Below are 17,966 nucleotides of genomic sequence, written 5' to 3' on the forward strand. Positions count from 1 at the left end.
CATCTACACCCATTCAACATCGTTCACACCATCTTTAGCTTTTGCCCCACCCATCACTTTAAGGGTTGATCCGAGCGTTCTGTACTAACAACAGCAGTCAAGCACCCCTGTAAAGACCTTTATTATACACAGATTCAAAATAGCTATTGACAAATGTGTATTTTGTGGTGTTGACCCAGAGACTCTTGACTATTTATTTTGGGACTGTTCTTATGCAAGAAGATGTAAGTGAGTTAGAAGATTTTATTTTAAAATGAACTACTATTAATGTTAATTTGAAAGACTCCGATATTATGTTTTATTTTGATTCAAATTAAATGGACCCTGATTTAACTTTCATTGTTAATTTGTTTATTTTTCATGGCAGATTCTTTATCCATAAAATGAAGTGGGTGGAAAACAAACCCCTCTTCACATTGTTTAAGATAAAATTGAAATATTATTTTTGAAATAATCAGTAAGTGTAAAACAATTAAAAAGTGCAAAAACAATTAAAAAGCCATACGTACCATAAAACATTTTAACAAATTGAAAACGTATCTCGATCTGATCTACCCCTGTCTGTTAGGTTTATGTACTCTTGTTTGTATATTTCTGTTTTGTATTTGTTTTGTTCATAATAATAATAACAAAAAAAATAAAAAAGCAGTCAGGCACTCAAGCTAACTTGCTAGCTACTTCCAGACACAAATGAAAGAAGAGCTCATTGAACATTACGCACACACTGGACGCTCTGGCCGAGGAGTAGGGTTGATCCAAGTGTTCTGACCTCACAACGGCAGTCAAGCACCCAAGCTAGACTGGTGTTTTCTCCATCTCCTTAGCTATCATACTTGAATTCCACTGATTTCAAAACTGAGTCCTCCAGAAAGTGGAGAACATACACATAACATTAGCCAGCTAACGGTACACCTTAACTTGACATTAGACTTAGACTTGAGCAGTTTTCCTACGCGATACATTTAAAAAAGCCAAGTTAAAGAGAATTACCTAGACATACTGACCAGCTCAAATAGACAGAAGCATCCTATATGGCAGACCAATCCAAACTCATCTTTTGGCATGTCCAGCCCACTCATTATCTCAGCCAATCATGGCTAGCGGAAATGTTGCTGATTCTTTCTTTGGCTAAACCAACTAGACTCGTAATTTAACAATTTTATTTATATTTACAAACGGCATACAAGTTTGTTATTAAAACTTCTTATGGCTGGGGGCAGTATTGAGTAGCTTGAATGAATAAGGTGCCCAGAGGTGCCCAGAGTAAACTGCCTGCTACTCAGTCCCAGTTGCTAATATACGCATAGTATATTTGGATAGAAAACACTCTGAAGTTTCTAAAACCGTTTGAATGATGTTTGTGAGTATAACAGAACTCATATGGCAGGCAAAAACCTGAGAAACAATCCAAACAGGAAGTGGGAAATCTGAGGTTGGTCGTTTTTCAACTCATTCCCTATTGAAGATACAGTGGGATATTGGTAATGTTGCACTTCCTAAGGCTTCCACTAGATGTCAACAGTCTTTAGAAACTTGTTTGAGGCTTCTACTGTAAAGGAGGGGCTCATTAGGGCTCTTTGAGTCAGTGGTCTGGCAGAGTGCCACAAGCTCGTGATGCTCGTTCACGTGAGAGGTAGCTCGCATTCCATTGCTTTTCTACAGACAAAAGAATTCTCTGGTTGGAACATTATTGAAGATTTATGTTAAAAACATCCTAAAGATTGGTTCTATACATCGTTTGGCATGTTTCTATGGACTGTAATGAAACTTTTTGACATTTCGTCTGCTCTTAGTGAACACGCTTCGTGACTTTGGATATGTTTACAAAACCAACTAACAAAAGTAACTATTTGGACATAAATGATGGACATTATCGAACAAAACAAACATTTATTGTGGAACTGGGATTCCTGGGAGTACATTCTGATGAAGATCATCAAAGGTAAGTGAATATTTATAACGTTATTTTAGACTTCTGTTGAATGCAGAATATGGCGGATATCTTTTTGGCTTGATTGGTCTCTGAGCGCCATACTCAGATTATTGCATGGTTTGCTTTTTCCGTAAAGTTTTTTTGAAATCTGACACAGCAGTTGCATTAAGGAGAAGTGTATTTGAAGTTCCATGCATAACACTTGTATTTTCATCAACATGTATTATGAGAATTTCTGTAAATTGATGTGGCTCTCTGCAAAATCGGATGTATTTGGAACTACTGAAAATGACGCCCCAATGTATACTGAGATTTTTTTTTATATAAATATGAACTTTATCAAACAAAATATACATGTATTGTGTAACATGAAGTCCTATGAGTGTCATCTGATGAAGATCATCAAAGGTTAGTGATTAATTCTATGTCTATTTTGGATTTTTGTGACTCCTCTGGCTGGAAAAATGTTTTTCTGTGACTTGGCTCTGACCTAACATAATCGTTTGTGGTGCTTTCGCCGTAAAGCCTATTTGAAATCGGAGTAGTGTATCTTTAAAATGGTGTGAAATATTTCTATGTTTGGGGAATTGTGATTATGGGATTTCTGTTGTTTTGAATTTGGTGCCCTGCACTTTCACTGCCTGTTGTCATATCAATCCCATTAGCGGGATCTCAGCCCTAAGAAGTTTTTTAAGGCACATGAGAGTTCACATGTTCAAGAAGGCATTTCTGCCCAAAAAATGCACCTTTATTAAAAAAAATCAAGTTTATGTTCAAGCGGCTCTCCTGTAAAGTAGTGACCTACGACATACTCCTAGTTACCTGAAATGGGTCACATTTGGTATCCACTACCTGCTTTCAACTTGGCTTCTGAATGAGATTAGGGGACACTAAAGGGAGAAGGCTGGATTCTGCTCAGAGCCAGTTAGGGTTGAAGTTCTATCACTGCTTAATCTTTTTTTCTCTCTGCCCTCAATTTACTTCCATTCGAGTGATCTTTAATTCGTCCAGTGACAAGGATTATATATCTCTAGTCCAAACATTACATACTACTGACCCCCAAACCAAACTAAAGCACAGTACATACAGCCTCCTGAGTGCCTGACCCCAGTCCTAGTTGAGCCCCCCCCTCCCCAGAGCTTTCTCTCCTAGACCACCCTCAGGATGGAACTCCACTAATGTCATGAAGTTATCCAGAGACCTGTGATTGGGCTGCAGTAAGCAAAATGGATTGTGGTGGCGTGTAAGTTCTGGCTTGTAGGATACAGGGGTCTTTGTGGTTGTTGGGCGCCCTGGGAACCAAGCTAGCTTGACCCGGACAATAACCTCCTGCTGCCATAGCTTGAAGGTTTTCCTCTAGGCAGAGCTGCCTACTGAAAAGCCTATATAGCACTAACAGATGTCCCCCACACTAATTCACTACATGTCAGTCCTGAATAATGGTCCGTTTTCTAACACTATCCCCTAGGGTTAGAGAGAGGGGTATAGTCTTCAAAGGGTTTGGTAAATGTTGGCTAATGTGGCTCATTTAGATTCTTGACGACGTAGGCCTACGCATGCATCAAACTCTATGGTTGAGGATCTTAGTTAGCAGAATAGCAGAGGTAGCCGTCTCTGCTCAGCAGCATTGCTAATCCAAAGGGTTTACAAATCGTTAAAGTGATATCGAAGAATTGTTAAACAACTCCCCATGTGCCAAATAAAATAATCTTGAATAAACCTTATGTCCCCGGAGTGTATAAAACTGCATGAGCTAGCCTAGTATGGCATGTGTTGGCTGTTCCAAATGTGATAGGTTTACGAGAGCACCCCCACTCATTTCCATCTCTTCCAGCTTCATGGGCGGTAAAAGCAGAACGAACCTACAGTCTGTCTGTGCCACAGGAATGACATAAAGCTTCACATTCCAGATTTTGCACAGTTTCCCTTATACACTGAGTCCGAGAAGAGGGATCCTGAGATATCTAGGAAGGATTTCTAGGGTAGTATGTTTTTCTAAAGACTTTCACATCGCACTCCGAAAACAAAGAACATTTTTTTTTTAAATACAATTTTCCCTTTACAAAAAATCGAAGGTTAAGAAACAGAGGCATACACAATTAATGGCACTACACTTCTTTCAGTCTTTAAAAGTGGAGCAGGACACTATGCAGTACACAGAGATGGCCAGTATAGACACTCACTTTGAAGATGGCCTCAAGCTATTTTTCACACTCTCGCTCACATTAGCTGTCAAAGAAACACAACCCCATTCTTCAAAGCAGCCAAAGAGCAGACAGTCGTAATAAAGACAGACACAAGAAGGTTGTTCCTGTACCTTCCAGGGTGGTGCCTGTACCCAGGAGGGGGTCTCCCAGCCCAGAGGTGTAGCGGGCACTGACAAACAGCTCATATTCAGTAGCAGGCTGGAGGTTCTTCAGCAGGGCCACGGTGGTGTCTCCCTTCACGGCAATTTCCTTCCTCTCCCCGGTGCCGTCGGCTGGTTTGAAGGCCACGCGGTACTGGAGGACGTTCCCGGGAGCGGCCCGCCATGACACCATCATGCTGGACACGGTCTCGTTGAAGACGCGGAGATCACGGGGAGAACCACGGACTGAGGGGGAAAAGACATAGGGGTCAACCAATTACTGCATCTTCAATTATTTACTGTATAGTAAATAAAAAAACTGCATTAGCTACAGGTAAGGAATGTAAATGTTAGCAGCCATGCTGGCTAACTTACTGACCTTCCTTGGTAGTTCCGTCCACCTGCATCTCGTCTCCCAGGCCGGAGGTGTACTCTGCAGACACAGACACGCGGTAGGTGGTGATAGGGAACAGCTCCTGTAGCACGATGGTGGTGTCAGGTCCGTTGGTCTGGGCCTCCAGCCTCTCTCCTCCCCCCGTCAAGGGGACATAGGACAACCGGTACCTCACCACGGGCCCTGGCGCCGCCAGCCATGACACCCGGAAACTGTCCGTGGTCTCTTCAGACACACTCAGTCCCCGCACAGTCCCTTGCTCTGGAATGGAGAATGTTTAGGTTTTGTTTAGCAGTACCTTGTCAATATAACTTTTAAGAATGAATATTCTGGATAACCTATTGAATGATTTTGCAACTAAAGAAGCCATGTAGGTTTCTTGTGAAAAAAACAAAAGCACTAAAACATATATCTCTTCACTTGCTTATGCTGTGAAACCCCTGAACGTGTACGCCTTCAACCCCTTACCTTCCAGAGTGGTCTCCTCCCCCGACAGAGGGAAACTGTCTCCTTTGTCGTACTGGGCGAACACGTTGACCTCGTAGGTGGTGAGGGGGGTGAGGTGTGGCAAGATTGTGCTGGTGGTGTCGGCTGGCACAGCCAGGGAGATGTAATCCTCAGTGATGTCCTCGGCCTTACGGAAACGCACCAGGTAGGACATGACGTTGGTGGCATCGGTGGCCCAGGTGGCACGGAAGCTTCTAGACGTCACCTCAGAGAACTCCAGGTCCCTGGGTGCAATCAGACCTGACGAGCGGGATAAAACACAATGAAATGGCTGGTTTGTGTTTTGTCCTCATAGACAATGTCATCATAATGGCTTTTGGTAACATTAAGCCGAGCTGTATATCGCATTCCTTCAGAAAAGCTGGAATGGAACCAACTATTTGAACTCATTCAACTTTTTTCACAGTTCCATCTCTGAACATTTATTTTTCATGAGTGTCTTAGCCATAGGAAACACTCCTCATATGCTAGCAGTATGCATTCAGTCGACAGGGTTGCAACACATTTATATTACAAACCCCTGGACATTGCCAATGCCTAAATGTTCTGTGTTCTTGTGACAGGGGGATCATTACCAATATGTGCAGCGGAGAAACTCATGTCATGCTAACATGGTGTTGAAAACCATCCACAGTCCCGCTGACTTTCAGAGACAGGTGGCCTTTGAATTAGCAGGACAATTAGGTCAGAATAAAAGTATCCAGTCAGTTACTATAGTGTTTAAAAACAGTAAACGATAACAAATGGTGTAACGGGCTCCCCTGAGATGCAGGCATATGGTTCTGTGGTATTTGAGGCTGCGTGATCAGTCAGGGAAAGTTAAAACAATGTATATGTCTCGCATGTGCCTGCTTGAAACAGACCCAAGGCATTGGGAAATAAGAGATGAAGATAATTACACAGCCTTTTTGTGTTGTGCGGATGTAGTTACATCGTGACATCACTATTTCAGTAGCACCGCTCAGTTTGACCTGCTGTACCACATCGCAAATAACTAATTACAATAGACTGTCTGGAGTTTGAGGTCATTTAGCGGCTGCCACTAAAGTTAACCAGAATGTATGGTTATATAGCTATAGTTACAGGCACATGTATGGTCCATGGTAAGCATGCTCAACTTCAAACAGGGGTATGTGTTATGAGTAGGCCTAGGAGTTGACCACACGCCCAGACCAAGAAAACCCTGGCCTTTTGTTATAAGGGTATGTTAAATGGCTACTCACTCCTCTTCTTGATGTTGAGGAGCTCCTGTTCGATCCGCAGGCAGATGGACTGGGTGAGCTCCTTGGAGATCCTCTGGAAAGCATCAAAGTCCTCCACAGTGTACACATGGGTGGTCGCCGGGGTGTTAGCAATGGCTTCCAACTCGGACCTCACAGCGTCCTTCACACCCACAGCAAAGATCTCCACATCTATATTCCTCAGGTTGGTTGCAGCGTCCTTGAAGGAGTCAGAGGACTTCCCGTCAGTGATGAGGACCATGACACGCGGGACACTGTTGCGAGATCCTCGGGTGGGGATAAAGATCTTCTCTCTGACGTAGTTCATGGCCTTGCCCGTGTTGGTGGAGCCTCCTCGGTAGGGGAACGTCCGGACAGCCTTGACCACTGAAGCAATGTCATTATAAGTGTTCAGGGCGAACTCTGTGTGGGGGTCTCTGCTGTACTGGACTAAGCTGAGTCGGATCTTGTCAAGCCCGACGTCGAAGGAGTTGACCAGGACCTCCAGGAAAGCTCTAACCTTGGCAAAGTTTTGTAATCCGATACTGTAGGAGCCATCAACCAGCAGGACCACGTCAGCCTGTACGTCCACTCCAAGAGAGCATTCTGGGGAGAGAAGGACATTAGATACCATCTGTATATGGTCTACATCGTGATTTGTTTTGGTTTTTATAGCAACAATGTAATGTTTCAGTGAGCGAGTGAGTGAGGGACTGGATCACTGATATGCTGTTACAGAGCTTTATCTCACCCAATGACACCTTGACGGGCTGAGTCTTCTCCATGGCCAGGACAGCGTCGCTGGGGGTCAGGCCATTCAGAGCGAACAGGCTGATCTCGTACTCGGTCTCTGGGGACAGGTCCCGGATGTTGACAGTGGTCTGCGTGGGCCCCACGTATACAACCTGGCGCTTCATCCCAGTCATCATGGGCATCAGGGTCAGCTTGTAGCCCGTGATCTCCCCTAGAGAGGCATCCCAAGTCACCCTCATGGACTTTGAGGAGATCTCAAGCACCTGGAGGTTAGAGGCCGGTTCCACCACTAGAGACACAACAAATAAACACTGTTGAGGTTGGAATGTACTGTAGTATGGTTGGAAAACACTTTAACAATACATTTACAGTTACATAGTTGTGGTCGATTCGTTACACTGACCGCCCATAGACAATGTCCTTGAAATATATGACGATTTAAATCAATCAACGGAAATGTGATGTAATGAATCATCTATAATGTCTTACCATCATCTCCGCTCACTAGAGAGTTGAGCTGGTCTTCCACACCGGAGCACACCTGAGTGATGAGCTTCTGCTGTACTGCCTTGATCATATCAAAGTTAGGTACGTTGTAGACATGTGTGCTGTGGGGAGTTGAGGCCATTTCCTTCAGTTCATCCTCATCTGCTCCTTTGATGCCTAAATGGTGAAAAACATCTCAGAAGTTAGCCTGAGAAATAGAGTACTGTGGAAATCAGCCACTACGGAATCTCCAGGATTTCCAGGCATTCAAAAACTAAAAGCATTATAGAGATGTTCTCAAGAGAGAGTAGCATTCAGAGGTAAAACACACAGTACCTAAAGCAAATACTTCCACTCCAATGTTCCTGAGTCGTTTAGCGTACTCCTCCACTGGGTCCTGGGATTTTCCATCTGTGATGATCATGGCTATCTTCGGAAAGCCTTTCCTGGTGCCGGCCGCCTCCGTAAAGATGTTTTTCAGCAGGTAGTCCAAGGCGTCCCCTAGACACAGAGTGTAACATATTAAACCTTTAAGAAAATAGCGTTTCTTAAAACATTTTTGCTTATTATAACATTTACTGTCTGTGGGCAAAAGCCTACCTTGAGAACAAGCACGTAACCAAAACATGTACCTCAATCAACGGAAGACTTGCACCAATGTTCTAGTTACACACACAGATCTCAAGTTAGGATTCAGTCCAGCGAGAATTTACAAAATATCGGCAGTACTGTATATCCATGCTGTCTAGTCCCACCTATCATGTATACCTGTCATGGTGTTTCCTCCCTTGTAGGGCAGGGTGTTGATGGCTCTGAGCAGCTCTCCTCGTTTGGAGTGGCGGTTGAGGAGGAACTCAGTGCGGGTGTCTGTGCTGTACTGGACCACAGCCACCCTGGTCTTATCCTCTCCGATGTCAAAGGCCCCAGCCATAGCACTGATGAAGCTGCGGATGTGCTTGAAGTTTTCCCTGCCAACGCTCCAGGAGCCATCCACCAGGAAGACCAGGTCTGCTATGGCATTGACTGAACACCCTGGAGGGGTGGAGAGGGGGATGGGGTAGAGCAGGAACACAATCAACTGTCTGGACACAATCTGGCAGATTGGCACAACTTTTCGGTACTCTAATGAACACTGTATATCTGACAGACGGTCTCTGACAGATGGTATTTCAACAGACATGATGACAAAAATGTGTTTTTATAGACCAAATAATTAATAAAACTTTCAGCGGCATTGTTTGGTTTTGTGTTTTCAAACCCCCGTGGTTTTTTGTTTGTTTATCGTGGATAGTTCAGATTCGTACATGGTGAGGGAAAAAGTCAATCCACAGACTGAACTCACAGAGAGGCACAGAACTCCAGTAAAAGGACTTCTGGTCAGAGCCTTAATCCTTTCCACTTCTTTCAACATTTAAAAAGACGGAAATGCACAGAGCTGGCACGACAGTGACATTATCACTCTCCTTGGATTATACGCATAACAGAAGACTCTCACTCTTAGATTTTGATGTGAAGACTGTTTTCAATCACAAACTAATTCTCAGCCACTGTCGGAACCCCCTGTCTGCTCAAATATGAACAACTTAGCAGTACAGATGGGGTATTTGAGTCTGAGGAAATTATTCCAGTGAACAATATTATGACTGGATTGGAAAAACACAAAAAAATGGACTGGTAAGATCATAAAGCTATGTGGACAGGCAATGGGCATAGCGCAGATTGGTTGACATTGACGTAAACATACTTACTGATTGCATCTGAAGTCTGCGGCCTCCTTTCTGTTTCACTTGTGTTACTGGACTGAACTGAAACACAAAATAATTTGGACTGTTATCATGACATCATGTGTGCCATGTATGGGGAATAAATCCAAGACATTCAACAAATCATCAAGCCTCTTCAATCACAAGCTGGAGGTTTGAAACCATGTAATGGGTCCTTTGTTCCTTATGAAAAAAGAATCTGATCTGAGATTAAACCCTTTTCATATTAGTCCATATCAGCCTTTTGAGAAAGCCATCAGATTTTCCCAAAGTTATGTTTAACCTTGTAAAAGCATCAGAATCTTGAACACTTACTAGTGAGCTGGCCAAAGATGGGTATACTCTCCTCTGTGTCATCATAGGAGTTGATGGACACTGAGTAGTCCAGATCAGGAGTTAGGTCTGTAATAGACGTCTTTGTAGCAGTGGCTGGGAGGTTAAACTCTTTGGCTGGTTCATCTGGGACATAGAGAATGGGTTGCTATTAGAATTGGTGCAAATGATCATTCGGGTTGTTATGAAAAGCTATAACTAGTCCGGCAAACATCAATGAACTAATGAGATCAATAAATACAAACCTGTATCCGATACAACTTGTATTTTGTAGCCCTGTATCCTATGCGATGGCTTTCTCCATGACATTTGCACTGTGTTCTCATTTAGAATTGTAAATTTCAAGTCTGAGGGGGGCTCCACTGCAAACAAAAGAGGAACTGATGTTAACGTACATACATGAATAACAAAACATGTGTATGAGTTTAAAAATGTTGATCAAGTATTTCAGCAAGACATTTTATATCAAGCATTCACATTTAGCCCAACGATAAACACTTCATGACTGAAGTTGAGACGTTCATTGTTGAGGGAGACAAGAAGAACCAACATCCATGGTAAAAGTGACAAAAAAAGAAGCACACAACAACATTTAGAAGTGTGAGTAGCCATTTTGGAAAACAAAATGGCATTTGTTTGAGTTGCACAACCAGGTAACCCTAGTCAGCAACTCAAGCACCGGAAGTCTGGAGTACACAACATTAATACAGACCAACTCCACACAAAACTCCCCTGAGTGCAAACATTGAGTGAACCATCCAATACATGCTGAGTGCAGTCCTTTACCACGCATGCCCAACCAACCAGCACCAACACGTTGACATGAACAACACATAATTACAGCAACATTTTCCGTCCAACGTTATTGATTATACAATGGAGTCAAGATTGCCAGGTAATGTTGAGGGTGGCATTTGCTGAATTTAACACCCAATGTTATATATATACTCTAAAGTTGGATGTTTTGCTAGAGCAGTTCAGACAGCTGGTTGATTACTTTTTTACTGAGGAATGTGTTTGTTTTTCATGATGGTGTTTTGTAAATTACTTATGTTAAATTACTTGTAAATATTGTATGCTTTTATTGTGTTGGAATTGTAAATATTGTGAATTTGTATGATTGTGTGTGGGGCACCCTTGTAGAAGAGGCCTCAATGGGATTTCCCTGTTTCAATAAATAAAAATACAGAGTATTTATACATATTTTGACAAAATTAAGTGTTTATGTATATCTATATATATATATATATATATATATATATATATATATATATATATATATATATATATATATAGATATAGAGAGAGAGAGAGAGAGAGAGAGAGAGAGAGAGATAGAGAGTGAGAGAGAGAGCAAGAGAGCGAGACTCAAGCACAAGTCTTTGGCATAGATCCATTGCAAACCTTGCAAAAAGAATACACAATGTGTCACAGGAGACTGTTGTGTATGTTCTTTTCATTGATAGAGTGCACAAGATGGCATGAGGTAAAGGCACACTGCGTACACAGTCAAAATGAAGAGAGAGTTAAGATACAGAGGAAAAATAGCGTACACATTCAAAATAAACAAACAAAAACTGCGACAGATGCAGTCCGACAACACGCGTGTCCACATTGAGCAGGTTGCCACGGCACCATGCATGTGTACATGAGAAAGTTGTTCAGAACAACTTGACAAATTGGGTGAAAGTGTTTCCATGTACACGAGGGACCACACAGAGAGACAATAAATGTATTTTACAATGATATTCTTCCTCACTGGGGTTTCACATGCAACCTATTTAGATCAGAGTGTTGGCTGACCTTTCACCTTTATGTGAGTGCAGTTAAAGGAGAATGGAAACAAAGTGTTTAAAAAGTACTATTTTTTGTTTTGGACAGACAAGCTTGTACTTAAGGGTAAACAGCATAACAAGCTTTAACTGCGTAGAATATAAGAAAGTCTTAATATCTATGAGGTGATGTATGAGTTTCTATTCTTCCTGTAGCCTATGGCTGTATATGTACTTCTCATAAGCTACATGCTATAGTACAGGATGATGATGAGGATGTGATAAAGACATACATACAAAGGCTGGCCTTTCAGACTATGTCAGCGAGTGGACAGCATGCAAGCTGCTGAGGAGGGGCATTGGGATGGGATGCAAGAATATCACTGTAAAATACCTGCTGAGACAAGCCACAGTTCAGGACACACTGAATGTACAGGCAGACAACATCTAGGACCTGAGCCAAGCTGGTATTGGTACACGGTAAAGGAGGATCACCAACCTGCCACATCAATTTAGGGGGCCCGGGTAAGCTGCCCTCATCTCCAACAAAGTCTCTCGAACAAGAATCAATATACCCACTTGGGGGTTGGGAGGGGCAGTGGGGAGGAAAGTTAGGTAGGGAGACTGTCTTCACTCACAAGAGCAAAGAGCTGTGTCACCTCACTCAAGGTGTTTGATCATTGTTGTACAAAAAGTCGCAAGTAGTTGGAATCATTCATGACAGAGTTGTTACTTCACACATTTTCTTTTCAGTCTTCTCATGTTGCGTTTTAATGTAATTTTCTAAAACAAGATATTGAAAAACAAATACATTGAAGATATAAAATAATCAGAATAAACATTAGCAGATATATTTTCAGACTCGTTCCTTCTGCCAGGTGTGTAAGCATATAACAGCACCCTGCCCGACCAGAGGACACCTCTGCCTTACCCATGGCGAGACTTTGGCTACTGTCAGTAACCTCAGTCTGCGGCCAGTCAGCCATTCATCCTGGCCTGCTCTACTGCCAGGCCAGCCAGTCAAAGAAAGAGCTCTGACTCTCCCAAAAAGGCAGAACAGATGCCAAAGTAATTACGCAACATGTGCTGACATTAAACATTTCTGCATATTAACTTTCTATATGGATTGCAACTCAGCGTTTTTGAGAATGTCCGTAAAAAACCTAAAAAGGCTCTTTGTCTTTGCCCTGTCTGAGCATTAATTAGCGATTCTCATATTACATCTTTCCATTCCGTTAGTGAAGATATATGGGAGTAGACATTGGACTCCCCCAAAAAGCTTTCAGGGCAAAAAAGGGAACAATTGAATGCTCCAGTTTTTGAACATCAAGGATATTGAAACTATGATGTCACATTTCTTCAAATGATCAAGACCACTAATTTTGTTTGGATATTGAAATATGAGAAACAATAAAATCTAGAACAGCTACCGTAACGTCAATGTAACAAAATAATTACAGAGGGGAATAGCTAAACCATGAAATAATTGTAGTTTTACTTTACTTCATTTTTGTTTGAGAAAACAAAATTGGAAAGATGAAAAAAAAAAATCCCATCCATTTTTTAAAGGGCCGACTATTGGGTCCTGGATTCTTCTACCAAACAATAACATCAATAAGACTAAGGGAACACATTGTTACCTGGCCTTGTGAAGACACTGACATCAATGTAAGAGTCGGATCCAACTGTTAAAGTTGACAACATGAGTCACTTGAGTTTTCTCAAGTTAGGATTCAGTCCAGCGAGAACATGAGTTTTCTCATTGGTAAAGTTGGAAACATTTCCAAAATTTGGGATATTACATTTAAAAAAACAAAATGAGAATATATATATATACATATACACACAGTATATGTGTAATATATATATATATATATATATATATATATATACCAAGATGGACTAAATGTCAAATAAATTAATCAAATTGTAATTATCCTGAAATAACTTCTAGAATGGGACTCCTAGAATGGGACTCCTAGAATGGGGCATCATATTACATCACAGAGAAAGGGATGAGGTGTAGACAGAAGCGTCATGCCCAGGGGCACGTTCCCTCTCAGATTTGTCCTTCTAAAAAAACAGAAATTAATAAATTCATTACTAAACTTAATAAAGATTTACCATCGAGTGGCCAAAAGGCAGTTTTAGCATGGGCAGCGCCATTGAGGGCTTCCACCATTTTAATGTAGTCAACTGGGTGGGACTTCCAACTTCATTGGCTGATCCCTCCTGATGACTCTGTTGGAGTCATGTCCAACCGGGTCATTAGGAGGGATCACCTAATCATAAAAAAAAATTGACGACTTCAAAATGAAGATTGCCTCTGCTCATGTGCTCACATACACCACAATGGGAACTATATAGAGATATTTTCTCTATCATTCTCCATAGATGGGTTAGCTGACAACGTCACAAAAGCAATGTGGGCGCTTCATTCGGCCAGAAGTCTGCAAGTTGTTGTGATTCTGGATGGCCAGATAGCTACCAACAATGACAAGAAACTACCATGTGGGGAATCGTGACTTGTTTCAGATAGTTTCGTCTTGTTCTTGATGTCATGTCTTGTTTTGAGGTGTTTTGACTGATTTCATGTTAATTTATTTGTGTTTTCAACAAACATTGGAGACTAAATATAGTTTACATGTCAACAATCTAAGCCAACCCAGTCTGTTTTGTCCCATGGTTGCGCGAGCATCGGTTTTGCTGATAAACAACCAACCTGTTCATTGTTTCAATGGAAGTCTAAGTAGATCAGACTCAGATGCTATTGCATTAGTGTCTATGGGACAGCACCCCCCTTATGTAGATCGGAACTTACATTTTTTTTCAATGGTAAATGGCCTGAGTATGAGTAGACTCTCCACCATCTTTGCTGTAGACTAGAGTGACACGCTGCACGCACATACACTACATGACCAAAAGTATGTGGACACCTGCTCATCAAACATCTCATTCCAAAATCATGGGCAGTAATATGGACTCCACTCTTCTGGGAAGACATTGCTGCGGGGACTTGCTTCCATTCAGCCACAAGATCATTAGTGAGGTTGGGCATTGATGTTGGGCGATTAAGCCTGACTCGCAGTTGTTGTTCCAATTCATCCCAAAGGTCTTCGACAGGGTTGAGGTCAAGGCTTTGTGCATGCCAGTCAATTTCTTGGAAACACAAAAACATTCTGGAATGTCATTGTATGCTGTAATGCTAAGGGAACTAAGGGTCTAGCCCGAACCACGAAAAACAGCCCCGGATAATTATTCCTCCACCAAACTTTACATTTGGCACTATGCATTGGGGCAGGTAGTGTTTTCCTGGCATCTGCTAAACCCAGATTTGTCCGTCAGACTGCCAGATGATGAAGCGTGATTCATCACTCCAGAGAACGCATTTCCCCTACTCCAGAGTCCAATGGGGGCGACCTTTACACCATACCAGCCAACGCTTGGCATTGCACATGGTGATCTTAGGCTTGTGTGGGGCTGCTCGGCCATGGAAACCCATTTCATGAAGCTCCCAATGAACAGTTCTTGTACTGACGTTGCTTCCAGAGGCCGTTTGGAACTCTTAGTGAGTGTTGCAACCGAGGACACGCCGCACGCTTCAGCACTCGGTGGTCCAGTTCTGTGAGATTGTGTGGCCTACCACTTTGCGGCTGTGCCGTTCTTGCTCCTAGATGTTTCCACTTCACAATAACAGCACTTACAGTTGACCGGGGCAGCTCTAGCAGGGCAGAAATTTGACGAACTGACTTGTTGGAAAGGTGGCATCCTATGACGGTGCCACGTTGAAAGTTACTGAGCTCTTCTGTAATGCCATTCTACTGTCATTGTGTGTCTATGGAGATAGCATGGTTGTATGCTCGATTTATACATCTGTCAGCAACGGGTGTGGCAGAAATAGCCGAATCCACTAATTTGAAGGGGTGTCCACATAACGTTGTACATATAGTGTAGTTTGATTTTATTGGTGGGCAGAACTCACAGGAGGTATGTTTGTAAATTAATTTGATCAAGATATTGATAGCCGATTCCCTCTTTATTAAAAATAAAACAAAGGTTTTGCTGTAATTCTAGCCAGCTAGCTAGCAATTTTATCAAGTTGGATTTAGCCAAGTGGGTAGCCCATCTATAAATGGGCTACCAATCTCCCAACCTCATAACGAGCTACCAAGAAGCCATTTCAGCCTATCAATCAAGTTTGAGCAAGCTTGGCTAGCTTACCTAACTATCTTAGCTGGCAATTGCATGCTTGCTGGCAAGGTTGCTAGAATTTAAAAAAGCAAGCAATTACTAAATGTACTGAATAAGACTCATATTCTATTATTTTACCCATATTTTAGCAAATATGCAGGCAGGGGCTGGGGAAATGTAACCACGGAATTTAATAGACAGAGCTATGCATGCAATGATTGACAGATATTTAGATTGTTATTTTCAAAACTCTAATGACAAATAGATACACAATTGAATAAAATTGCTTTAATTATTGGGTAATGATACTATATATCCTGGTGGCAGTTGTACTAAAGGCATACAAGTTTATGTAAAATGACAATTGAACAGGTGAAGGCAGTATGCTTAGATAACCTATGCAGAAAATATAGCTTTATTCTTTTTTACATCAAATTAGGCATAATGATTATGTCTCTTGATTCCAGGAAGAAGATGTTTCATCTAAATTCTGCCTACCACCCCCTACAACATGTACTTTGTGCCCTCAGATTTTGGGGGTGCATGGTGCCCCTGGGTGCAGGGCAAGTCATATCAAGTAAAATACACACAACTGGGTATCATTTTATTAATCATACTGTACAATGCATTATGGTTGTTTCCATGTGATGGTTCTCACACAATAAATACCCTAAATCCTGTAGGTTTATATCAAACAACTCTAGAGAGAGAGAGAGAGAGAAAGCGAACCAGAGTTGGGGGTGGGGGATGGGGGTATGTGAAAAGGGCAGGAGGGAGGCACATTTACCTTGCGCTTCAACGGAGGCGAATAACACTGCAACGAAAGCCGTCACCGCCAATGACAGCCTAATCTTCATTTTTAGAAGTTATGGGTCAGCAGCAGCACATTAATGAATCTGAGGAGAGAGTTGCGTTCAAACCCATTAGGTTTAGCTTTGAGAAGAGAATGGGCAAAAAGTCACGAGCCTTTGAAAGGGAATATATTAAATTAACGTGACTGAAGAGGCAACATTTGGTTCAAAGGAGTGAAAAGTAACGAGCTAATTTTTGTCACCTCATGCATGCATGCGTTGTCTTTTACATTTTTTCATTTATCCTCTAAGCAAGTCAGTTAATAACACTTTCGTATTTACAATGACGGTCTCAAGAATTATTATAACTAAAATAACTATTCGTTAATAACCATTCGTTTTTTTTAAATCACGTACTTTTAGTAAATAATTTAATCATAATGGGACCTGTCGTATAGGCTCGACATTGAAAACGGTTGAGAATTTCTTCAAAAGCAAACCTGGCTGGAATATCAGAAATAGGCTACTGGTCCTACAGGTTGTGCACCCCGCCTAGTGGCACAGGAGCTCATATAGGGCTACTGAAACTGGAAGGACATTTCATTCAGTTATCCCATTTAGCTCCCAAGACCCTCAGAATTGGCCCTTATATATCCTATCATGAATGCCAACTTAATATACATCAGGCCCATAGATAAATAAAAAATGTAGTATATGTAGTATAAATTACTTTTGCCAAAACAATGTGCCTATTAGCAAATTACTAATGATCAACTAATTGATTTGTTACTTTGGCTAGGCTATTCTAATTCAATGTTCATACTCTACTACAGTATACTTATTGATTCCACACAGGGGTACCGTCATAATCCAACATATATGTTCCTTTATGGGAAAAATACAGGCTGAAGAACTAACCAAGCACAAAAAAACATTTCACCTGTCTGGCAGTTATTCACAGAAAAATATTAAATCAGTTCTTTCATTAGAAAAAGCTCATAAATATAGCACATACAGCTAAGCACAATGTTTGGTTAATTGAAAACCATTTATTTTGTATAAATCTTATATTATTTCTAACCCACAGCAAGATAGAAAAAAAGAAAATATGTTGCTCACCTGGTCAATCTTAACAGAATAAAATCAAAAAATGTAGGTGCACCCGCCTTGAAGACTCCCCCTTCTAGAAACTGATAGAGAACTTTCAGGAGCTCTGGGTGGACACTTCTCTCTAGCTGGCTACTGGAAGATCCAACAGCATGTGTTCCAGAAAGAAAGTCTCTTTCCAAGTGGGAAGAATCTTTCCACAATCTGCTACTTAATAGGGGGCTGTTCCCAACTCTCATTTTACAATAAGCTCTTACGAAACTCCACTGGTAAACCTCGCAATGGTTTGATATATGAAACATCCCCCAAAGTGGGAATACACTTCTGGAAACTGCATTCTTTTCTGAATTCATTTGGCACATTGATCTT

At 41.6% G+C, this 17,966-nt stretch overlaps 1 protein-coding gene across 2 annotated transcripts in view; it reads right to left on the reverse strand.

Annotated features, from left to right (window-relative positions):
- Nucleotides 1-17,793, reverse strand: part of LOC135538642 (collagen alpha-1(XII) chain-like) — a 72,184-nt gene extending 54,391 nt beyond the window's left edge. Inside the window, exons 1-13 of one of the 2 annotated variants that reach the window (XM_064964514.1) lie at nucleotides 17,610-17,793; nucleotides 16,487-16,595; nucleotides 9,982-10,098; nucleotides 9,719-9,862; nucleotides 9,389-9,445; nucleotides 8,409-8,672; nucleotides 7,977-8,141; nucleotides 7,644-7,817; nucleotides 7,153-7,443; nucleotides 6,405-7,007; nucleotides 5,143-5,421; nucleotides 4,660-4,935; nucleotides 4,251-4,526 (exon numbers count right to left, since the gene is read on the reverse strand). In XM_064964514.1, coding sequence (XP_064820586.1) covers nucleotides 4,251-4,526; nucleotides 4,660-4,935; nucleotides 5,143-5,421; nucleotides 6,405-7,007; nucleotides 7,153-7,443; nucleotides 7,644-7,817; nucleotides 7,977-8,141; nucleotides 8,409-8,672; nucleotides 9,389-9,445; nucleotides 9,719-9,862; nucleotides 9,982-10,098; nucleotides 16,487-16,556 — 2,716 coding nt within the window. In that variant the 5' untranslated portion in view covers nucleotides 16,557-16,595; nucleotides 17,610-17,793. The remainder of the gene's footprint in view (nucleotides 1-4,250; nucleotides 4,527-4,659; nucleotides 4,936-5,142; nucleotides 5,422-6,404; nucleotides 7,008-7,152; nucleotides 7,444-7,643; nucleotides 7,818-7,976; nucleotides 8,142-8,408; nucleotides 8,673-9,388; nucleotides 9,446-9,718; nucleotides 9,863-9,981; nucleotides 10,099-16,486; nucleotides 16,596-17,609) is intronic. The other variant, XM_064964515.1, reaches the window with a different exon arrangement.
- Between the last annotated feature and the right edge of the window lie 173 nt (nucleotides 17,794-17,966).

This window comes from Oncorhynchus masou, unplaced genomic scaffold (assembly GCF_036934945.1).
Source record: "Oncorhynchus masou masou isolate Uvic2021 unplaced genomic scaffold, UVic_Omas_1.1 unplaced_scaffold_1___fragment_2___debris, whole genome shotgun sequence".
NCBI lineage: Eukaryota > Metazoa > Chordata > Actinopteri > Salmoniformes > Salmonidae > Oncorhynchus > Oncorhynchus masou.